Source organism: Falco rusticolus, unplaced genomic scaffold (assembly GCF_015220075.1).
Source record: "Falco rusticolus isolate bFalRus1 unplaced genomic scaffold, bFalRus1.pri scaffold_98_arrow_ctg1, whole genome shotgun sequence".
Lineage (NCBI taxonomy): Eukaryota > Metazoa > Chordata > Aves > Falconiformes > Falconidae > Falco > Falco rusticolus.
In genome coordinates this window covers 1-24,250 of record NW_023618251.1, presented here as the reverse complement: position 1 = coordinate 24,250, position 24,250 = coordinate 1, and the positions used below count along the sequence as shown (strand labels likewise).

Below are 24,250 nucleotides of genomic sequence, written 5' to 3'. Positions count from 1 at the left end.
AATGGACGTAGTTGAAAAGCATGTCAGAAGAAGAGCTATTAATAAACCTCCAAACCTTATCTTTCCTGTTTTGTCAGGAGCAGTAGTTATTCATTACAAGGGTAGATCTAACAGGACAAGAATTACCGTAAAGAACAGCTCACAATTAATGGCTAAAAGGCCAAAGTTTAGCCTGCCAGCTTCGTCTGTTGGCAGTGGTTTCCGTGTGGCTATTAGTGTGTCAGGGACGTTTCCTTAGCATCTCTTACCTGTAGGCTGCAGGGAACAGCTTAGTGATGTGGACTGAAGTTCAGAGTTCAGGTTAAGCATGGACCTTGCATCCCTCTGGGTCTTGGAGAACCAGGTCTACGTGAGGGATACCAAGCTCCTGCGACAGCAGTAACAAAGTTGTCCCGTGGGTACAGCGTGGGGTGGGAGGCAGGAGGTGCGGTGTCTGACTTGTGCTCTGTTTCTCAGTCCTGAGAATGAGTCCTGACCTTGGTGGGATCCTCTTCTTCTGATAATTTGAAGATGGGAAGATACCTTCTTTCTCGGGCATCCCCTGAAGTCATCCTCAGGAGTGTTATGCCCATCCCAGCTATCTGAGGGCAGGGGTATGCAGACAAGGGGATGGGATGGGAGGTGGTGCTGAAGTGTGGCCCTTAACCAGCAGCTTTTCTGTTCTGGCCATGTTTCGGGGGGGGGGGAGGAAAAAAAAAAAAAAAGTTGGGGGAATTTTTCTGTGCCTTTCCTCCAGCAGGCAGTGATGCTAGCCAAGCACCAGCAGAGCCCTGCCCAGTATAACCAGGCACAACCCCCAGTGCAGGTGCAGGGCCATGTAGAACAATCCAGTTCTGAGGCTGGCGGCGCCTTGGCTTTCCTCCTCCCTCCCAGGTGTCTCAGGTCCAGCACGTGAACATTGCAGGCCCAGTGCTTCCCCATTAGTCACTGCCAATGTTCTTGCTGTTGTCAGGGGAGCAGGTCAGGCCCCTAATTGCAGCAATATCTCCTTAATGAGCAGGAACTCCAGCAATGTCATCAGCTGTCACTACTTCCATGAATGAAGCTCAGCTCGTGCATGGCTCCAGATTTTCTCATTATTTTTGTGTGCTGCATTCCCTAATCACTGGGAAACTCTCTGGAAGGTGTTTTTGAGGTGACAAATTGACCACCAGCAAAGCACTAAAGCCAGTAACTTTTGCTTTCTAAGTGGGGCTGTACAGGAGCCACAAAGCCCAGCTGCTGTTGTGCAGGAGCATGTTGCATCTGACTTTTCCCTGAGCGTTAAAGAACTGAATTATGTGTCTGTCAGCCGAGAGCTGTTTACCTGGCCACAAATCATAATTGCTCGTGTTAAATCTAAAGTACACCAACACGTTTTCATAATTATTTCCAACACATTGCACAGAATTCCTCCAGCAGGCCAAGCAAACAGTTACCAAGCTTGGATTACAACCCGGAGCCCCAGATTGCATTGCTTGTGAATACACCGAAAAGCTCCTGTTAAACTTGCCTCGATATGCTCCTGCTGATGGTGCTTCATTTAGCCAGAGATCTAATTGTTCAGGTTGTAAATGGGTACTCCTTTTGTGTCTTGTTCCCTTGTTATTGTATCACTCTAATGTGCCTTTGCACTCGTAGAGATTTTTCTTTGCTTAGAGCAGCTTTCACTGAAACACTGTTAAAATGTGCCCTTTCTTAGGCAAAACCAGGATGCTTTCAAGGTAAAAAAAAAAAAAAAAAGAGTTGAATTCTGCAAATTAAACTCCAGTTATTCTCTGGTCTTCAAGAAGAAATTCTCTTCTCCCTGTCTGATTTCCAGGCTGCAATCTCACTGCCTTGACATTTGTATCTCTTGAGGTGTATAGGTGGCAGGAAAAGACGGATTCCTGAGGAAGTCTGTGTCAAGCTGTGCATGCAAATAACCCTCACCATCTCCGTGCTCTTCAAAAACCCTCCTCCGATCGTATTGCTAGCAGTCAGACTCTTGAGCCTTGCTGCAGAGAACTGGATGCAGGGTATGGGGGAGACGAGGTCGTTTTATAGCATAGGATGTTCTGAGGGCTGGAGCTCTTCAGGAGTCGAGTTGGTGGCTCAGTTTCTGATACTGTCTGTTCTCTTTTTCTTCTGCTGACTGTGGTTTGTTTGCTTCTTGCTTGCGCAGGTGAGCTGGAGTGAACGAGACAGCCACATAGTCCCCAAATGTCCCACAGTAATCCTGATGTGCCTCTCTGTGTTGCAGCCCTTTCTCTGTCGATCCCTCTGCTGGGACTCTTGGGATTGGTGATGCCGTGCAAGTAACAGTGGACTTCCACCCACAGAAGACTGGTGATTATTCCGGGTCCCTGACAGTACACTACGACACAGGTAAGTGCGGGACACTGCATGGTGCCCACGCTCTGCGTCCTTCAAAGCAGAAGACTGTTAAACTTGCTTTGCAGACTCCTCTAAACCCTTTTCTTTCTAAACCCTTTTCTTTCAAAACCTCTGCATGTTTTGGTGCTTCAAGTGAGCAGGTAAGGGGCAAAGGCTGAGTGTGCCCTTGTTCTGTGTGGCTGCGTGCTGGTCTCTCCCTGGGGGACGCTGGTGTCAGCCGGGAGCGTAAGTGTGTCTGTGTCCCCGGCTCCTCTCCAGGAGAGCAGCAGTAGGGGATGCTCAGCAAAGCGTGTAGAAGCAGGCAGTGCATGTGCTTTCTGCCTCGTGGGCCCTGGAGTTAGCATTTTTCTGTGCTAGAGGCTTTATTCTCATCTTTGTTTAATCACTTCTGATGGTTTTACCTTCCAAGCCTTTGTCCAGTTGCTTTGTGGGTTTGTAGCTATGAGCGTCTGTAGGCTCCCATGGCAGTACGTTCCAAAGGAAGGAATATTCCTTGGGAAAGTGCTGGTACTACACTTCTGTAATTTCTGACTAATACTATTTCAGGCCCTTGGGTTCCTGTTTTACGACAAATGGTGACAAATTTTTCCTCCTTCGGATTTTCCCAGGCCGTTTGTGCTCTTACAAACCTACCTATCTCTTGTGTGATTTCTAGGTTAAGGAATCCTGTTCAGTCTTCATATAGAAGCTGCTCTGTACTTTGGAGAAGGGCAGAAAGAATGATTACATTTCAAAGGCTTCAGCTTGGCTTTGAAGATCAAAACTATACCCATTATTTCGAGACCCACGTGGCCATGGGTTTAGACAGTGAGACCATGATAGTTTTCGTGGAGTTTATTTTGCAGTAGTTAGTTGTCTCGTAGAGCATGAGGTCATGTTTCCATGAACCGGAGTTGTGCATGCTCGAAGCACTGTGCATGTCTCCCAGTTCTTGGGTCCTGCTTCCTCTGCTTGCCAACGTATGCCGAGGATTCAGCGGAGGGGGAAGGCAAGCTTATAAAGCACGCCTGCCTCTGTAACGCTTCTGAACCTCGGTTATTTTTGTACGCTGAGTTGTCTGTTACAGAAAGCAGGCTGTCCAGTCACTGGAGACGTTGCTGTTTCTCGCAACATAACTCGTGTCTGGCCACGAATCCCTCCCACTCCTCCTCGGCTCCCTTAAGAGCAGAGAAGTCGAGGTTATACAGGCACGAAGGCTGAACTCTCCATGTGTGGAGATGAATGAATGGCTGCAGAGATCTGTTTGAAGGGTGAGTCGTTCTCCAACCTCCCTCCAAGAGAGGGGGGGCTCTTTTTGCCGGCACGACTGTGATACTGCCGCATTGTGTCTGGCTTAGGGTTTAAGGAGTCCATCCAGTAGGCAGCCAGCTCTCCCCTTGTGCTTTTGTGTGGCAGCCTTGGAAAGGCAGGTCCATCCCCTGGCTGCCTTGCTGTAACCCGTGCAGCGAGGGGAAGGCTCTGCCTCGGCAGAGGGATGCTCTCCAGGGATGGCCGGGTCGCTGCCCTTCTCAGCTGGGGCTGGCTCTGAGGCTTTAAACACGCTCCACAGAAGTGCCATTTCGATGGAGAATGTCTCGTGTTTGGGGTTTGCTTCTCACCTGGGAGGCCCTCACCTGCAACAGGCAGAGTAGGCTCGGTGCTCAAGTTTGTGCTTAGTTGACTCCTGGGAGTTGCTTGGTAGGAAGAATGAAGGTTTGGAAGCTCTGGCAGTGAGGGACGCTTTGGTGGGGGTCTCTTCTGGAGGGTGAAGTGCTGGCAGGTGCTCCAGCAAGACTCCAGGCGTTAATCGGCTGCTGTGCGCAGCCAGGGACTCTCTCCTCTTCAGCTCGGTCTGAGGCGGAAAGCAAAGGTGTGCTCGCTCGGGTTGTGGGACAGCTTGGGAATACTCGGTGTAGACTTGCACGCTCAGGCATAGGCACCAGCAGGCTCCAGGCAGAAGAAATGGGCTTGCAGGGCTGTGATGGGCAGGTTGGTGTGGGCCGTGCCCCACCGGTCTCATTCTGACATATCTTCACAGACCCACAGCAAGTGAGGGCACTGCTGCTCCAACACAGTGAAGTTCTCATCTGCGTCCCATCCTGCCGTGGGCTGTCACTTTGCCTGTTTCTCTTCACCTCCCTCTTCTGCCTGCATGCCCCAGGCATCTTGTCATGTTGGCAACAAGGGATCAGGAGAGACACAACCCTGGTGGCGTGCTTGCAGGAGACTCTGGGCGAGCCGTGACTGAGGTGGGGCCTCCTCAGAGTCACCTGAATGACTTTGGATGCAGAATTCCCTGTGACCCAGGTGGGATGGCAACCCAAAGGCCACCTGGGCACACTGAAAACGTCTCCCTGTAGATAGTGTTGCCTTGGGGATAAATGTCTACAAGCCCACCCAGAAATAAGGTGCTTAAGGTGGTGCCCAGGACATCCTCATGCTGTACACCTGCAGCTCTTGGGGTGCAATAAATATATTGATCTGTGGAACTGCTCACACAGCTAAAAGCTGTGACACTTCTGTTCCCTGTGGTTTCCTCCGTTCCTTGTACTCCCATCAGCAAGGGCGATGAGCAATGTCTGCCTTTTGCTTCGTTCTAGGTGAAGATACGCACACAAGCCTTCATGGAGCCGCTGAAGATGTCAACATCAGGCTGGACAGAAACTCCTTGGCAGTTGGGAAGACCTACATCACGCTGTCAAATCACAGATGTGTGGTCATCCACAACCGGAGTAAAATCATAGCCCACTTCCAGTGGAAGGCTTTTCTTACTCAAGAGGAGGAGGATCAGGAGAAGCTGAGGTTCGTTGGAAAGATTCCTTTCAGTAAGACACACTGCCCAGGAGTGAAACTACCATACGGCCTCAGAGGGATGTTGGTGCTTTTTTGGATGGTGTAGGAGAAATAAAGCATCCACCGCATCCGGGTCTGTGTCCATGGGCTTCAGGGTAATGGAGCTCGGTGCTTCCCATTCTGGTTCCATCCATGTTCCAGCTGATGTTTTGGGGAGGAAAGGTTGATTGCAATGACTGCATTTCCTCGGAGAGCAAATTCCCGTCTGTGGGAGCCCTAAATCAGTGAGGCCAGGTCCCTGGGCTCGCAGGGGGTCTGTGAGGCTGAGGAAAGTGTCGGCACTCCTTACCTGGGACGGCGTTGAGCGGTAGCACCTAACAGCTGCAGGCAGCGTACCTGCTGTGATATTCACTGCAGTTTCTTCCCCTCCAGCTCTGGTAGGATGGCAACCTTCTTCAGCCTGCTTTTGCAGTAGTGCGCAGGGCAGGGTGCTTTGCTGGCCCCGAACGTTGAGGCCATCCGGCTGTAGGATGCTGAATTGCCTCGCGCTGTCCCGGCTTCCAGCACAGCGAGGTATCCCTGCCCCTTCTCCGGGGCTGGGGAGAGTTCGGAGGTGGAGGGTTCTGCGGGGAAGGCAGGGACAGGACTTGGAAGTGCCTTTGGGCGTCAGCACCTGTGTCTTCATGGTGCTGAGAGGTGGGGCAGGCTCTCCAAAGGGTGTCTCTGAAGCTTTGAAATTCCGTTTGGGGCAGCAAGGAAATGCTTCTAGCCCAGGGGGAGGCACTGGAAGTGACACTTCAAAGCTGGGGTGATGTAGGGGGTCCTTGTGTGACTTTTCAGACTTGGACGGCTGTAGGTGTATAGGAGTTAGTCTGAACCCAGAGCTGATCAGGAAACTGCCTTCAACTGGAGCACTTTTTAAGGGCTTCTGAGCAAATAAAGTTCAATGTAATTAGGTCAGAAAAGCCTTGAAGGCCAAAACTAGTTTTCCAGTGTTCTCTGTTTTTAATTACACAGTGTGTGACTTTGGTGCAAGCGCAGTGTGCTAAAGGAAAAAATCTCATGACCTTCTCTTGGTACTTCCCTGCACCATTCTTTTCGCATCTCTCCCCAGCTGCCCGTCACAGATGGGACCCTGAGCGATCCTCTCTCCCCTCAGAAGCGACCAGCTTTCGCCACAGTTAACGTGTTTCCCCAATTTTTTTGCAGTGACGCTTGATCTCGTGCCAGCCTGTGTTCTTTACTGTGACCAGGGCGCTTTGTTCTTCCTTACTTGCAGTCTTAGGGGTGGTCATGGCTCCGAGGCCACTGTGCTGCTGTCGGAGCAGCTTTTGAGATCTTTTGAGAGCAGAGAGGACTTTGACAATGGGAGGAGGCAGTGCAGCAGCCTGTGCTTGGCTGTCACCCAGAAAGACCTGGCTCTCACAAGGTCTACCCAGGGGTTTGCTCTGTCTCCCTCCTGCAGGACTTTCTGGGATGTAGCGGTGGGATTCTTGTCCGTTGCTGAAGGCTGAGTTGAGGGTTGCTCATGTCGGTGGCTGGAAGCCCTCCTCATGCACAGCGCTGTAGGTCAGCCATGGAGAAACATTTCCCACGACACTCCACTGGGAGCGAGCCAAAGAAAGTATTTTTGGCACCGGTGACAGCATCTGCCCGAGGCTCTGTCTGTGTGCCGCTAGGAACGTCCGTGACTGTGTTTCCTTGCTGATTGTATTGGAATTCAGCTGGGTGGTGACTGCTGTCCTGTTTATAGCGTGTTGCCTCGATTTTCTGTGTACGGAGCCTTCCCCTCATCCCCCTCGAGTAGTCACCTGCTGGTTCTTGGTGGCCAGGGGACTGGAGCGTGAAGGGGGCACAGCAACGTGCCAGCTGGGAAGCAAGTGCTCTGCAGCAGTGCTCCCTTCTCACCTCTCGGTTGTGAGCTTTCAATGCTGCAATGATCGCTGCTACAACTACCAAGTAAGGGAGAGGTGACCTGTGTCAAAGCTCTGTGGAGAAGGCCCAAAAGAGGAAAAAGGTGAAGTGGTTCAAGGCTGGATGTAAGGGTTTGGATTCAGAGGTGCTGGTGCTGACTTCTTTATTGGCTAATGCTGATGCCAAAACGGCACAGAGTAACAGCTCAGAGACTAATTTTGTCTTTAAGCAGCAAAGGTATTTATTTCGTGCAACACTGGGGAGCTACCGATTTGCACCGGACAAACTAGCTCCGAAGTTTTCGGTGAAAAGTCGGGTAATTTATACAGTTTTTGTGAGAGGTTACAACATCTTTACATACATATTCATTTGATTTTGACATCTAATCATTCTATTCATAATAGGTGGGATCTAGGTGGAGTAAACCTTTCAACTTTCTTTGTTCAATGATCTTCTGACTCATGGTTTTCCTTTAACATCCTCAGTGGAACCTTTCCTAATTATTCAGAGTACACGCCTTTACCTTTTCTAATCATTCAGAGCACATTCCTCTACTTTAACGTGGTCAGTGGGAGGGAATAGGCCCTGCCATCTCTCTCTTACCTCAACACAAAGAGAGCATCACCCAGAGCACAGTACCAAACACATCCTGACTAATCTTTTTAAGACCTTGCTCTGTTTCAATGCCAGGCAAAGCTCTCAGGGCCTCTGTCTTCATGCACCTAAACCCATTAATTTCACTGAAGTGATGCGATGCCCGAATGCATTAGCTTGCTTTGCAAGTGCTCTGGGATCCTCTGCTGGATGGCAGTGTAGGCAACGGAGCAGCCAGTTTGCTTATCCCTGCCGGTGCAAAAGGGAAGATAAACAAGTGATGCTGGTAACCTGCAGCTGAAGCCCGGCTGCTTCTCCGCTTCCCAGCGAAGCACTGCAGTGGGTGCTCCTTCATCTCCATCCGTCTCCCCCGAGCACCTCTACGGGCAACAAAGCCATCTGAGGGTGTTGGTGGGGTTGTCCATTAGTCGTGGCTGTAGCCTTGAGCCAGGAGGCTCCCCTGAGGGCTGCTAGCTTTCAAACCCCTCTTCTTAGCTTGTGAGTGTGGCGTAAAAGTACCTGCCGTGCCAGTGCAGGAGTGATAACCTGATCTGCTTGGGACCCCGTGGCTTGGGGTCAGCCCCTTGCTGAGCTGCTGCTGCTCTTCCTCCCCCAGTGCGTTGCTGCTCCTGCGCTTACATACAGTCTCTGCAAATATGTTGTTATTAAATGATCTGCTTGGTTTGTGTCTCCCCATGGCTGCAGGCGCTGTCGCAGGCTGCAGAAGCAGGAGGAGAATGAGAGGAATTCTTTTCTCAAGCAGCGCGCGGTGGACCCCACGCTCCAAGAACGCCTTGCCCTTCTCTCCCGTGCCTTCCAGAACCAGAGGGCAAAGGTGCAAGAAGACTCTATGCTTTTCTCCATGATATTTTTGCCATTGAGCCGGTGGTAAGCTGATAGCTGAGAACCTCTCCTTCCTCCTCCTCCTCCTCCCTGAATGAGGTCACTTGGCAGATCCCCGCATCAGCGTCTTGATGTGCCGAGAGGGAAGACATGAGGTTTCTAGTGAGGCTGGGAGAGGATTGTTGCAAAAAGCATTTCTAAACTGCGAGCTCCTGGCAGGCGGCTGAGAGCCTGCCTAAAGCTGAGCTCTGCTGCAAGGGCTGTAAATTAAGGGCACTTCCTAAGTGTCCTTACAGTGTTCCGTGGTATCGATGATTATATATAAGGGCACGCCTTACACGTAGCATATGGGGATTAGCCATGAGTATTAGTTCACATACTGAAGAATGATAAGGTCCTCTACGGAAAGGAGGCAAAGTTCAGCCCAAGTTTAATTGCGGCAAGACCAATCCCTTCATATAATCTGGATTTAGACTGTGTCTGAATCTCCCTCCCAGCGTCGTCTGTGAGCCTGCACGCAAGGCTGGTGGGTTTAAACAGACTTTTTTGAGTTCTGTTGCACACTTAGAGAAAACTTTTTACTTTTGTATTTATGCAAACAAAACCTCATGTCCTTCAATTAACTACAGCCCTGATTCTGAGTATTTGCATGGTCTGAGATGATGAATGCCTGCTGTCTGAGCAGTGTAAAATCCCTTCTTATCTTGGAGCAAACCCTAGAATAATCTTAGACTCTTCTTTCTTGTAAAACAGGTGAAACTATTTTGTATTATTTATTTTAAGGAAGGGGATCATGTTCTCTTCTTGGTTACTCCTGTAGCCCATACAAGGCTGAGAGCCCCCCATGTCAGCACAGCTGCAGTTTCACATTGCCGCAGCTGAGAGCAGTGTGATGTGACCAAGAGCCTGTGTCAGAGCAGCAGGGCTGTAGCAGGGAGTGGGAGCTGATCAGCTGAACATTAAGAGCATCCTGCAGTGTGTCAGCTGGTTTTGGAGCGTGTCCGAGGGCTCCTGCTCCGTACAGCCAACTATACCTCCATAACGAGCTTAACCTGCTCTTGGGCTCCTGAAGTGCATTAGGGTGAGGTCCAGCAGCCTGGCTGCCCACTGAGTCCTGGTGCTCCACGTAGCGCTGTATAGACCCAGAGTGTAGCCTGTCCTCATGCCTTGAGTGGAAACCTTTCCTAAATGGCTGTGTTGATGTTATAGTTTGCTCTAGGACTGAGTGTAAGTGGGCTACTGCAGGAGTCTCTCCCTTCTGGCTGGTTCAGCATTATCAGTCTTTAGATTTCCATTAATTCCATGATTTATGGAACAATGGGTTTCACATTCATAGTTTTGCTGATGTCTGTCTTCCCCCCTGGCGTACGGGTGTCTTCACATCAAATGTTAGTCTTTTTTCCTATCAAATGTAAAATCTAAAAATCCACTGCTGCTGACTTCCACAACCTTCTCCCCGGTGAGAGTCCCGTAACTTGTAGCGTGGACAGAGACCCTTCTTGCAGCGCCGTGTAAATCTGCTGGAGGGGCCCCACCAGAGCTGGGACCTTGCTGCCTCGGACCTTCTGGCCAAAAGCGGCGGCTGCTCTTCCCACCTATCACCTGTGGTGCCTGGGAGCACCCTATAGAAAGAATCAAACCCTTGGAAGAAGCGGCTGGAGGTTCCCAGAGGTTAGGAGGCCGCTGGAGGGACGATAGCCTTGGAAAGGCTCTCTGGGCAGGGTGGCTTTGCAGGGTTTGTGCAGCAGCTTTGCTGTGTAAGCGGGCCGGTAGCTGCCAGGTGTTGCTGTCTGTGGAAGCTGCAGCGGGTTATTTCAGCCTGTATGGGGTTAACTTGCGGATGAAAATAATAACAAAAAAGAGGAGGCAGTGATCTTGGAATTAGCATGTGACCATGAACGTTTTGAGCAGTCCTCCAAGCCTGTGGGAGACAAGCTGTTCTGTAAGTCTGGCTTTCTGAGCGCCTCTCCGATTTGATTTATTTTTGCAAAGACACATGGTATATCAGCAGAAGCAGCTGTGGTAGAAGCCCAGGTGGCTACCAAAGGCCAAAGTCCTTGCTTTTTGCTGCACCTTCCCCACCACAGCTTAGCTGTAAGTCACAGTACAGACATATGGGAGCTGACTCCTTGGAAATGGAAACCAGAGGAAAGGGAGGACAAGGATTTGTTACCATTGCTCTCACCTTGACAAGTTGTCACTGTCCTGTCATCGCCTGGTAGCGACTCCTCCATGCCATGTGTCAGCTCTGAGCTGATGGAGGTGGTCTTCAAGATGTGCAGGTTACGCAAGTGCTACTGCTGTTGGTGCAGAGGTTGGGCCAGGAGATAACAGCGATATTTGTTCCTGCAAACGTCCACCTCAGCTGAGGTGCCCAGCTGGTCCCCATCCAAATGAGAGGGGACTGCAGAGCACTTTGGTTTTTGGCAGAAGGCGCCATCTCCAGTGGGAGCTATGGTCCATCCCTCCGCTCGCTGTGGGTTCGGTTATTTGTGGGAAGGGGCAGATACTGGCTTTGGCGTTGCCTTTTCCCTGAGTGCCCTGAACTAACAGGATGCACTTTGGGGAGTCACTTCAGTACTTGTGTTGCCAGCTCTGCCTTTGGGGGTTTTGGTGTGCTTTGAGCAGTGATTTCCTTTCCATGGATCACCTTCTCCCTCCACCAAACAAAGCAGGCCGACAGTTGGTGGTGCCCCACTTTCCAAGACCAGCTTTTTCCTTTTCAGGCTGGTGGAGGTTGAGGAGATTCGCATTATTTAGGGGCTGAGGGAGGGGAAATAGGATCTGCATCTATTTATGGTTGGTCTCCTTATTGAGGTCACTTCTGTAGCGGTGAGTCATGGTGTGCCGTCCCCTCGGGTATCACGTTGGCATATGCTGTAGCAAAGCCAGGGCACAACAGCAGGAGTTTTTGTGCTGGATCATCATACATCCACCGTCTGTATTTTATGCCACCTGCCAGCTGCAGCCTGCCTGAGGCTGACATTAAGCCAGAAGTGTTGCAATATCGTGTTCACAGCACTGCATAGTTGCATTTCTGTCCTGGCAAGCATCCACGGTAGTTTTCCATGATCTGACTCAACTGCCATCTTACGGAGAATATGCTAGCCGCGGCAGACCGCTGGCTCCTGCCGTGTCCTAGGGCTGGTACGCCTATGTAGCAGTAGCCCGCAAGGGTGAGTAGTGAAGTGTATCCTTTTAACCAGCAATTCTTTCTTCCCCGTGGGGTAGCAGGAATGTGAGGAACCTTTCCAACAGCCTATTTTAATTTCCCAGGAGAAAAACTCACAATATTTTCTAGTTTTATAGTCTGACATACAGCAGTAATGAAGGGAGAAAGGACAAAAGTTTCCCGGAATAGTTACGTACTTAAAGAATTTATTGTAGCCACAGAATAGTGGAATAATGTGTGACATGATTTCTTCTTGCCCTCCCCTTTTGGAGTTGAACAGTCTGGCTTAAAGCTTCACTGACAATACAGGGAAGCTGACTGTGGATGTCCTGCCCAGAGTTTCTGTCCAAATACATTGAATCCTGCAGAATGGTGATTTCATGTCAGGAGCTCGAGAGATCTGAGTCTACTAACTGCTGGTGCAGGTTTTCTTGGGAGTGAGGATATGAATGCGAGGCTCCAGCAGTAACGCTGCATTAGGATTGTTGCAGAGAGCTGTGCTGATGCATGTGAAAGGATCGGGTTTGTTGCTTGTCCGTAGGCTTGTTTCCTCTGATGCCTTAGCTAGGATCTTCTTGCATCACTGGCTGGCTTCCTGGAGCGGGGCAGGACATCATCCCTGGCAAGGGAGGGTTGTGTGCTGCACCCTTGTCTTGTTGAGGCTTTACAAGTACGAAATGACATTGGCCCAGAGCTCTGGGCTCCCTCCCAGACAGGTTAATTATACAGTGTACAGAGAGATCCCAGCAACGCTGCAGCAATCACTGTGGTCTTGTCTTGGTGGTGTTGGGGAGATCATCCTGCCGGGGCCTCGGCCACTCTGAATAACACCTGCAGGGACCCATCGCCACTCCCTCGCTGTTTGAAGATTTACGCTTGCAGGCTTCTTCCAGGTTCTTGCTGAAGCTGTATTTTTTTGATGCAGTGGAAGTTCACATTTCGGTGTTTGGTTTGGGTTCATCTTGAGTCAGGATTACATTCTGGTGTCAGACAAATGCCATGTGGGTGCTGACCCAGCTCCAGTTTTCCTTCTGACAGCAGCGGTGATGCAGGAACAGGAGGCCAGGACAACTTGGGCTTTGTGTCACAGGCGATGTCTCATATCCCATGTGGAGACCCACAGGCAGCCGGAGCAGATTGCAAAGCCCTGATATTCCTCTTCTGCCAGTTGTTGCCTGCAAGCAGAGGGAGCCTTGGAGAGTGAGCCCTGGCTGGGGTAGCCAGCTCTGACAGGACCTTGCCTTCGTTTGAGCTGGTTTACAGTAGTCTTCTGCAAAGCTGAAGGCAGGCTTGGTTTTCTTTCCAGGAGCTGACGTGAGATGTCCTGCTGGGCATAAGCCCTGGCACCCAGCAGCAGGCAGGGCATCACTGCTGGCTCTGCCAGGATCCATCTCATGGTGTCCATTAGATGCGTAGGGACTGCTGGGGACCAGGGGTTTCATGTGGACAGGTCCCAGCTTGGGGAGAGAAAGGCTGCTGAAGCAGGAGAGGAGTTGTCACCTGAGAACAGGATAAGTCTGGGCATTGCAGTCCCCAACCAGGTGGATGAAGCTGCAAAGACTGGAAGGGATTGCTCCCTGGGTCTCAGGCTTAGTGTCTGCAGAGAGCCCAGGGCTTAGACAGAGGCTGCTCTCTGGGCTACGAGATAGCACGTAGCCATGCGCTGCCGGGGCTGGCATACCAGTGGTGTGGTGTGAGGGCTACCAAAGGTGTTCAGGTTCCTCTGGGGAGGAGGAGTATCCTCGTTGCCTGCCTTTGATGCAGGAGTTGGATGTCCCAGGTTGGTGGAGAACCTGGGATGTTCAGCTTCTGCATTCAAGGGTAATGCAGGCTTTGTAGCCTGAGGTTCCTGGTGGATGATCCAGGCTAGGTGTATCCAGTTTGTAAGTGTGAATCCTCCTGCCTCTCTCCTGGGCACTTTGGGCATTGAGGCCTTGAAGATTCCTTCTGTATGCTGGGACCTCCTTGGAGAAACTGGACCCCAGAGTGCTGCCCTGCCCCCGAGGAGCTCCTGGAAGGCTTTTGCTGCCCTGAGAGGAGCACTGGAAGTACCGCAGGAGCCTAGGTGGACTCTGCAGTGGGTCAGAGCCTTGCTGTGCCTCCGTTACTATATGCAGTAAAACAGGGAATTGGAATTTACTGAAATACTGATTTTTATGAAGTTCTGTATTCCCCCCTCCCTGCTGTCATTGCAATGTCTCACCGGGTGTATTCACTGCTGCAGTCGGGATCGTTGCTCTGCAAGTCACGTTAGGGGCTCGGGCACACCGAGTATCAGTCTATCTGGCTGCCAGAGCTTCATGGGGGAATGGGGCAGTTTGCCTGTGGCGAATGAAGAGACGGGACGCAGCTTGATGCAAGCAAATGTCGATTTATTGTACACAATCATGAGTTTATATATGTTTTCAGAAGCTGCGTGCTTTAAACAGATTGGTTCTTTAAGCTAAGAATTACATACTAGGCAATCCCTGATTGGTGGTTAACTACCATCAATTAACAGCAAGGTGTTACCTTTCCTTGGCGCCATCCGTCTCCCACTCCCCTGTGCTCTGTAAACATGCCTCATCATGTTAATTGTTGTCTAGACAAGCTCGAGCACATTCCCCTCAGCTAACTGATTGCCATGCATGGTCCTAGTTTGCAGCCCGCTCCTGCATTTGCCGTCCTAGTCCTGTTCACCCAAAGCTCGACTGGCAGTGACTAGAGCAGGGCAGGCGATGCGGGTGCAGCTTGTAGCAAGACAGAGCTGTCACCAGCATCAGGCATGGGCTGTTTGTCATCTCCCGCTCTTGTCCCTGCCTTCTGGCTCTGCCCCACCTCCCAAGGTTCGCTGCCCTGTCAAGTCTGTCCCTATCCCTGCTCCACGATGTATTGCTGTTACTGTGCTCCAAAAAAGTGGGGGTAAGATCACAGTGTCGGCTGTATTTCTGTCACAGATGTGCTGGCCTTGGAGTTCATCGAATCCCAAAGTCAGCTAAACTCACTCAGCTGGAAAAGTGCGCTGTTGTTGGCAGGTACATATTCATCAGGCCAACGGTTCTTTTTAATTTTCTTCCTTTCCTGCTTAGCTTCATTTTTGCTTATGAATTGTTTTACGCTTGTGTGTAAGGACAGAAAATAAAATTGTCTCAACATCACTGTTTCACGACCACCATTTTCCTGTTGCCGAGCAGAAGGGACTTTTTTTACCTACTTTGTGACCACAACATCCTGTTGTTGGTGAGAAAGAGCCTCAGATGGGACAGCTGCTGCTGGAGATGTGTGGCCCAGCGGAACTGGGGCTGTGGAGCCAGCACGGTAACACCTGGGCGTGCGGGTGAAAATGGTGCGAGCTAAACTATTTCAGAGAACTGGGCGGTTTTTCAGGGAAATGGTGTGGACTGAAACCTATAACTGCTGGGGCTCCGCTCACTCCGGTGCTCAGCGGCTCAGAGGACTCCACAGGCTTCACCGACTCCACCTGCTCCACCCGCTCGCTCACCTCCACAGAGTCTGGGACTTGGACAACTGCGCCGAGACAAAACATTGCTGGAGTCCTGTTGGTGGTGGTGAATAGATGCGCCTCTCTCGTTCTCTTGCTTAGGGATTCTGACTTTCTCTTCCTCTCTGTCCTATCGCAAGCATCAGTTGTTGTAGAGAATAAAACTTGTAAGGTTGTACGGCATCTGGCCTCGTTTGTGCCTTAATCTCGCTCTTGGGATTGTTTAAGAACCGTCCCCGATATCAACTTCTGATATCGGATCAGAACAGCTTGCTTCCATTAACGGGAGATGTATTGCCTCTGTCAGCCTCTGAGTAATAACCAAACTGCCCCGAAGCGTCCACAGGGCCAATAGATCTGATGGCGGCACATGAAGTAGACCAGTGAGTACCACTGGCTTGTGATCCAGCAGAAACAAGCAGCAAAAGAGTACTTTGTTAGATAGTTGACCTGAAAGACTGATATTGCTGCCTTAGGCTGCAAGAAGCTTGTTTTCTGGCCTCAGTGGAAGGAGGGATGCTTTCTGAGTTTCCCAGGAATGACTTGGCTCTATGAGACCTCGTTCTTGTTTGTACAAACTCTGCTTTAGAGCAGCACGTGTTGTGCTACAAGATGACGTGGTGCAAAGTTCGAGTCTGCTTTTTCAGGTGGATCCCAAAGTCTTGCAAGAAACAGTGGTCCCAGCAAACTGGATGCTGGGTTTGTGGCAGGCATCGTCTGTCTGACAGCCAGCACGAGCTGTCAGCTGCCTGCTGCGGTGATCTGCCTGTGCTCAGCCCTCGTAAGCCTGATGGTAGAACTACATCGAATCCTGGTATAGGTTTCACCCGCAGCCTCGCTGGTCCTGTCCTGTCTCATTCAAATACTTTCTCTCCAGTTTGGCCTGTGAGGCTCTACAGAGCAAATGGAGACTTTCCCTTGGAGTGATCTGGGTGGCTGTTCTGAAAGTGGGCTCAGCTCATTTCCACTCATTGCTGAACTTCTCTCCCTTTTACTGCACCCCAGTGTTTTGGTTTGAAGACTCAGGATGCGCTCTCCTTCCCCGCTTGGTGCCCCTCTAAGATGAAGACCTCAAGCATCGTCACTACTCTCAGCATTTCATTAACGTCCTTCCTCAGCACAGCAGCAGCGATGGTTTGTGTGGCGGGTGGTGCTGGTAAGCCTGGCAAGGCACAGTTTGTCGCGCAGGAGCCGAGCGAGGGCTGTCAGCAGCTCTCTGGGCAGAGGGCCCCAGCAGCTGGAGGATCTAAGGGCACCACTGGGCAGCTCAGCCCACGCAGCGCCCTTTAAGGAGGAGCGCAGAACGCCGGTGAGCCGGGGTGTGTGTTCAGCTACAGCTGTCAGGCTGGAAGCAAATGCAAGCAGCTGCCTAATGCACGCCCCCCCCCCCCCCGCCCCCCCAGGGACTGCCTGCCCAGGGTGAGACCACTGAATTCAGTCTGTTAAACATACAGCGAGCAGCTGGGTGAGGAGCGCTGGTGAGTTATTAGACTCTAATTAGCCAAGCCAGGGAAATCCGTCATCTGAGTGTTTCTTCTCAGTGGCTCGGCTTAGGCAAGCTCCAGGTGTCGTAGCAGGGCTTATGTTGTTCGGAGCAGCACCCCAAAGGCTTTTATTCCTGTAAATTCAAGATTACTCTCTGGACGCTTTTGAGTCTGTGCAGCATCCCAGCAGGACCCGAGGGATCTGCTATCTCGTACGCTGACTGTGGGTTGCAGGCTGGTGTCCCCAGTTTGCTTCCTCAAGCGAGTGTGTTATCATCTAGTAATGCTTCATCTTCCTCCAGTTGCTTGCTGGGTAGAAACACAAAGTCCGTTTGATCTGGCAAAGTGTTTTCTCTAGGTTTTGAGAAAAATCCAGGTGACTTTATTGTTTCTTCTGTGTTCTTACGCTTGGTTTGTTGGAGTTGGAAACGGTTCTCTCTACCTGTTCTTCCCTCTGAGCAGGCTGTGCATTAGGGAATCATTGTAGCTGCAGCCCAGTAACTCAGCATGTCATAGCTCTTTAATTTTTGTGGGGGCTGGCCTCTGAGCTCTATGTGCTAAGTTGATGGGAAGTATTATAGTTGTTTAATATTTATGCTGTGGCAGTGCTGGAGGCTCCAGTCAGTTCAAGATTCCTCTGGACAAAGCACGGAGAATACCCAGCAGCAAGCAGAATCAAGCTTTGTGCATAGAAAAATAACTGTTCTTTTTGTGGTCTTCCCAATTTTTTTCATTGCTTTAAAATATTATTACGGTTGTCAGAGATGCATATATTTATGCCAACAAATGGATGAAGAAGCATTTGTAGTGCTGGGGACTGAGGGGAATATCAGTGGTGCCTTTGTTGAAACCGGTTGCAAGAAGCAAGAGCCTTTAGAAGCCAGGGATGTCTCTGAAAACACATGACGAGGCTCCCTGGGACTGAGCACCAGTGCCAGGACTCTGAGAGAGGGGGAGAGAATGAAGACGCTGAGGAAGCAGCGGTTGCGCACACACTGGTACCATGGGCCGGAGTTAAATCCCGGAGCAAGAGCCTGGCAAGGAAAAGAGCTTGCTGGTTGCAGTAGGTGTGGAGCTGTAAGCAAATGCCATCTCTTCTTGTTTGAGCCTGTGTTCAGGGAAACAGGGATGTACGCACCTTGCAGAGAGAACCGGGCTGCATGTGACTCTCAGCTCCCTTCTCAGGTCATCCATCAGCTGGAAGAGCCTGCGAGCTGGCTCAGTGCTGGCGGCACAGGGCAGGAGGAGCCTGGTCTTCACTGCTCCCCAGGAGGGCTTGTTCTGCTTGGTGCCGAGTGCCCTGACTCACCAGAATCCATTAAAGAGTTACATGCACGTACAGGTTGAGGGTATAAGAGGCAGCACGTTTGTAACGAAGAATGGAAAAATCCCTTTGACTTGCTGACTCTCTTCTGATCTGGGTAAAACATTCCCATGGCCATAGGGAGACAGGGATGCAAGGGAAGGGTTGGAGGAAAAGGTGCCTTGTGCTTAGATCAGCTGGTACTTCTGAAGAAATGCTTGATTTGCTGAAGCCAGCCAGTTGGGTTCCTTTATTAGAACCCTAATTAAGAAAAAAAAAAAAGCCTTTACCAGGTGCTAGTAAAGGTAAGGGACTGACATTTTTTGCAGCTGCTTCCAAAGTCTTACAAACCTGGATAAGTGCTGTTTGCTTCTTGCTCTTCATTGGTGCTCTAAATAAAGGCTTACAGGGCTGTGGTTGAAAACAAGAAATGTAGTGTTTGAGGATAAATGGTTTGTTGTCTGCTTCTGTTTTAGGAGGGAGATGTCTGGCCAAATTCTTCAATTGAAATTAAGGTGATCTTCAAACCCCGAGAAGCCCGAGTCTATCAACAAACAGCCTACTGCGACATCTCAGGTACGGCTCCTTTCTCCTCCTCCTGCCACCCACCGCAAAGGCAGGGCACAAATACTCTTCCAGCCCCCTTGGTCCCCGTGGACTTGCTAGGAAGGGCCGGTGGTCAGCAGGGCAGCGCCGGCACCTTCCTGCTGTCCCTGTGGCTTCCAGCTGGTCTGTGCAGAGCCAGGGCTTAGGATGCCTGGCTCTGACCACTGATGGCTCTAGAGCAGCCAAAGCAGCGAGGGGATAAGCCTTCCTACCAGGCATTTGCTCTGCTGCAAGGTGTTTGTAAAGGCCAGAGAGCTACACCGCAGAAGAGCTTTGGTGGACGAGCACTGAGCCCCTGTAGACCTGCAAGATGAGCCTTGGATCCATGGATGCACTGTCAGGCTCCTGAGGCGGTAGGAGCTGAGTGAAACGTGCCCCCTGCCCCTGGGTCACCTCCCGCTCTCCAGGCGCTGCCAGACCGTAGGTGGCTGAGCCCCGCTGAGCGCAGGGTGTCTGTGAAAGTACCAGGCGTGTGCCGCTCTCCCTGCGTGGGACCAGTCACCTCGTGGCTCGAAGTCCGTGCTGCATCTGCGTAGTGTTGTACAGGGCTCGCTGCCCTCAGCAGGGTGAGCTCCCTGCCCAGGAAGCACAGTGCGAGCAGTCTGCTAGACAAGCTTTATGCTCCTCCTGGCTGACAGAAGTGCTGTCACGGCTTTTGCTGGGAGCGGTTATCACTGACCCACCGCGTTACGCTGCCTTTGCCCTTACAGAGGTGTGACGGCTTTGCTGTGCTGGCACGGGGCAGGGAATGCTTGCAGCAAGCTCCGTGGTTCAGGTTACCTTGTCCTTCCTCTCCGTCTGTGTGGTGCTGCTTGAGGTGGTTTTCAAGAGCGGGAGGTCCCTGTCAGATTTCCATCCAGGGAAATGATTTTCCCCATCTAAGAGGAAGGAGGTGCGAGGCCAGTGGTCCCCAGCAGCCAGGCTCCCGTTCTGGAGGGTGCTGAGATCACTAACCCAGCTGCTTTGATCCCGTCCTTACTGCTCCAAGCTGACGGATGCAAAGGCCATGAAACAGCTTTTTATTGATACGGTAACTGCGCAGGGTTCAGCAGGCTGCTGGGGTGCGGCTGTCAGCCGGCTGCTGGGCCTTGCTTGGGCTCTTCCTTCTCAGCTCCTGTGCGGTCATCTCTGATGGCAGCGATACAGACAGCAGGTTTTTATCTTTGGTTCTGTTTTGTGAGCTTTGTGCCTTCACTGAACGGATTTCAAAGCTTGTCTAAGTGCATGGGAAGGAATTCCGAAATCGTCTTTTATGCGCAGCATATCTTCTTCAGGGTGCAAAGTGATTGCTAAGTTATAAAGCAGCCCGAGGGCTCAGTTAGAAATGAGAAGCCAGCCCCGAAGTATATCTCCTGAGGGAAGAGAGGGGTCCTGTATCTTCTCGCGGAGCACCTAGTGCTGGTGCCACCCAGCCCGGAGTCAGGGACTGGCTCCGAGGCTGCCTGGAAAATCCAGGCGAACCGAAGGAATTCTGTACTGACATGGCAATCTCTCCCCAGGCCGTGAGACCAGGCTGCCCCTGCGCATCAAAGGGAGCGGCATAGGGCCCCAGCTGCGCTTCAGCTTTGACCAGCTGGACATCGGGAAGGTTTTTGTTGGATCAGCCCAGAGCTATGAGGTGAGCAGTGGGGTTTTCTGGGGTTGGGGTGGATCCTGATGGCTCCTGGGGCAGCGGTGAGCTTTGTGGGCCTGCGGGATTTCTGGCAATGCCGGCAGTTGTGAGCCCGGAATACTTGACATGAGTGAAATGTGGGAGGTTTTGCAGAATCTGGATAGTTTTGATGGGGTCTGAAGGGTGTGTCTGTTGTTCCCAAAGCCCCGATCCCTGCTTTTTGGCAACCTCCCTTTGAGACCAGCTGGGAGGCTTCATGCAGAAAAACCAGCCCTTGACACATGAAGCTTCCTCGTTCAAGCCTGTGGGTCCGAGCCCACCTGCCTGGTGTGACACGGGCTCCACCTGCACCTCGTGTCTCATCCGCACGGGGTCTTGGACCCACACTCGTCTAATGGCACGGGCGTCCCCATACTTGGTGTGTGCCTGTGTCCCATCTTAGCTGCCTCTTGGCTCGATGAGGCGGTGGAGTCCTGCAGCACAGTGATCCCCCTCAGCCCAGCCAGCTGCCTCCTGTAGCCCATGGTGCTTATTTTCCAGCTGCTGCCTTCCACTGCTGTGGAGCTGGAAGGTCGGAGGCCAGGTGAGGGACCCAGGAAAGGATGCGGTTTGTGGAGGTGGAGCCCCTCCCCTCGGGAGCGGAGGAGGTAAGTGGGCATCTGTCTCACTTCCCCGTTCCCAGCGTGGCAAACAGTTACGTAGCCCCTGCTGCCACTGGTGGCCCTCGGTGCTGCTCACGGAGTGGCCTCGCATCCCTCCCAGCACGTTGCGCAGCGCTGCTGAAGCAACCGGCCATGTAGGGCTGACCGAGGGTCCTGCCTGTGCAGCGCCTGTGGAGGGTGTGTTCGTCTTGTTGCTCATCAGGTGCTCGGTAGGAAATTTTTGCAGTAGCTTTTGCAGTAGCTTCAGCAGTTTGTGGGTGGCTTTAAAGCATTTTTAAAAACTGTAGGTATGGGTGTGAAGGGTTGAAATAAAGAAAAAGCCTCTCCTTTTATGCATACTGAAAACTAGTATCCATTGATAGAAAATGAAAAGGATTTTGATATAAAAAGCGGTGTCTCTGGTATTCTATCTGGTATTGTGTATAGCTTTGCCTGTGGCCCGAAATGGCCTGGCCCAGCCACACCCCATGGCCTGAGTGGCCCCGCCCTGGCAGCCCCGCCCCTGCAGCCACCTGGCAAATAAAAGTCGGTGCTGCAGACCTTGGCTGATGAGTAGGTGAGTGGTGTGGCAGTCCTGGTTGGGGTCTTGCTGCCTCTTGCCCTGCTTTCAGCTGTGGAGGTGGGTGCTGCTGCTGCTACGTGGTACTGCCAGGGCACCAGATGTCTTTTGCAGCCCTGGGGCGGTCGATGACTAAAGGCTCGTTCCAGTGGTGCGGTGGACATGGCAGTGAGGGTGAGCCTGCCTCATATGGGTCTGGTTGGGAGATGTGTTGGGAAGCCCTTTGTGTGTGTGGGCATATGTGTGGATGTTGTGTGGGGGCTGTGAAGGTATGCAGGAGTGGGGGTCATGGAAACATCTGGGTGGGCTGCAAGGGGTATTTATGGAGGGGTGTAGGGCTGGGAAACGTGAATTCTCCTCGTGGGGCTGGGTAGGAGTCCAGGCAGCGGGAAGCAGGGGGTGGGTGCTAGGGAAGCACTGGGGGCGGGGGGGAAGCTGTGGAAATGTTGGAGAGAGACTTGGGAGGGCCTTGGTGGGGTGAGATGTCCAGGGGGTCTCTTCTAAGACATTTTTGGGTGTTGGAGGGTGTAGCAGGGGTGGATCTGGGTGAAGTGTCTGGCAGGGGGGAAAGGTGGGCAGGCAGAAGATGTTCTGGGGAGTGGGGCAGTGAGCATTACATCTGGGTAGGCCCTGGGAGATGGTGGATGGGCAGGAAGATGTCTGGGGGACTCTTGTAAGATGAGGGGAGTTCTGGAAGAGTGGGTGCTGGGAAGGTCTTGGGCTGGGCATGGAGATGTTGTGGAGGGGGGCAGTGAGGTGTCTGTGGGAGCTGGAGTTACGTTTTTTTGTGGCCAAAACCTCAGTGAAGGCTGAAAACTCAGTGCAGGCCCTAACGGAGGGAGTCGGAAGTCCTGAAACAATGCGCAGGCCCTAACAGAGGTTAGTTTAGGCCGTCTATCTCAACAAGGGCCTTAAATGAGGTAATTTTAAATCCTAAAACGAAGCAAAGGCCATAAATAAGGTAAGTTTTTCTGACCAAAAACTCAGGGGAGGCCCTGAAAACTCAATGCAGGCCCTAACGGAGGGAAGTTGAAGTCCTGAAACCCCCCGTGGCCCTTATTGTGGTAAGTTTAGGCCCTGAAACTCAATGAGGGTCTTAAATGAGGTATGTTTAGGCCCTAAAATGCTGCAAAAGCCATAAATATTTCAAGTTTCTGGCCGAAGACTCAGCGGAGGCCTGAAAACTCAGCGCAGGCCCTAACGCAGGGAAGTTGAAGTCCCGAAACATGGTTTGGTCATAAATCTTGACGAGGGCCTTAAATGAGGTATGTTTAAATCCTAAATGCAGCAAAGGCCATAAATAAGGTAAGTTTTTCTGGGCAAAAACTCTGCAGTGGCCCGACAACTTGGTGTAGGCCCTATCTGAGGGAAGTTGAAGTACTGAAACACAGTGCGGGCCCTAATTGTGGTAAGGTAAGGCCCTAAAACACAGAGGGGTGTGTGTATGTATATTTATTTAGTATTGGATCTGTAGCAAAATGTGCATGGTCCTTGGCGTCCTATGAATGATCCTTAGCGCAAAGTGTGTAGTTTAGCTAAACTAGAATCATGAGGAAAGAGGTAGCACATCCTTTCTTGTTTTGTGGCGGGTGGCCAAGGCCGTGGATCCAGCTGTTTGGCCCCATTTGGAACCGGGTGGTGAAAATGCAGTAGATAAAGGAAACTCCCTCAGGTCTTCTGTGAGCCCTGGCCAGGCTTTGGCGGGATCTGAGAGGCAAGCGAAACCAGATGTTTCCACATTTGCAATGAGGTAAGCTTGTTTGTTCTGTAGCACAAAAGCTGGACCCTCTTGCAGTGACTTTGGAGACCTCAGCTATGAGGGGACGCCCTGCGCAGCACTTGGCCGTTGCCGGGAGAGGCTCTCCAAATCCTCGCTGCAAGAGGGGCTCCCCAGCACCTGCGCATCTGGTGGATGGTAGCGTATTGGGGCAACTGGAATAGGTATCATTCTTCATCGCTGTAGCTGACCTGTGGTAGGACTGATGAGGTGCGTTGCCTCACTTATCTGTTCTTCTGCCTGAATGAGGGTCTTGTAGGTGAATTCTTTTGTACATGTGTATTGTATTAATATCTGTATGAATGCAAAACCAAGTGAATAAAAGCTATTTTCCGCTTTTGTGTCTGTGTAATTTATATTGTTGGCTGTGAATGGGTAAAAGAAGCCCCCAACTCAGGTAAGTTTGGGGTTAGCGTTGTGGTTATTAGGGCACTTTAGGTTTTAGGTGGCTTAGGGGGATTGGGTTTCTAGGGGTTATAGGGAGTTTGGGTTTCAGTGGGTTTGGGGTGTTTAGGGTTTAGAGGTTTGGGTTGGGGTTCGGGTTAGAGGTTAGGGTTGGGGGGTAGAGTCCTGTGTTAAGATCCTTTCTTAGGTTTAGGGTTAGGGTCCGGTTAGGGTTAGATCCTATCTTAGCTTTAGGGTTAGGGTTAGATCCTGTCTTAGGGTTAGGGTTTTTTAGAGTTAGATCCTGTCTTGGGGTTGGGGGGGGGGGTTAGGGTGGGGGGAGGGGGGATTGGGGGGGCAGGGGGAGGGGTTTTTTTAAGGGTTTGAGGTTGTTTAGGGTTTTGAGGGTTGAGGTTGTTTAGGGTTTTGAGGGTTGAGGTTGTTTAGGGTTTTGAGGGTTGAGGTTGTTTAGGGTTTTGAGGGTTGAGGTTGTTTAGGGTTTAGCCCGTTTAGGGCTCTTAGGGTTAAGGGTCTCTAGGATTTACGGGGTTTATGGCTATGGGTTTTTTATTGGTTTTAGGGTTAAGGATGTTTAGGGGTTTTAGGGGTTTAAGGCTTTTTAGTTTTTAGGGTTTTAATAGGTTAGGGGTTTTCAGAGTTTAGGTTGTTTAGGGTTATTATGATTTAGGGGGGGTAGAGTTTTTAGGGATTTTAGGGTTAGGGTTTAGGTTG

The 24,250-nt window shown here is 51.3% G+C and overlaps 1 protein-coding gene across 1 annotated transcript; it reads left to right on the top strand.

Annotated features, from left to right (window-relative positions):
- Positions 1–307: 307 nt before the first annotated feature.
- On the top strand, positions 308–21,187 carry LOC119142239 (hydrocephalus-inducing protein homolog). Its single transcript, XM_037374970.1, has 7 exons — positions 308–378; positions 2,222–2,346; positions 4,935–5,136; positions 8,341–8,470; positions 18,395–18,494; positions 20,024–20,142; positions 20,677–21,187. The coding sequence occupies exons 1-7, from the start codon at positions 308–310 to the stop codon at positions 20,785–20,787; spliced, it is 858 nt and encodes a 285-aa protein (XP_037230867.1). The 3' UTR covers positions 20,788–21,187.
- Positions 21,188–24,250: the final 3,063 nt, after the last annotated feature.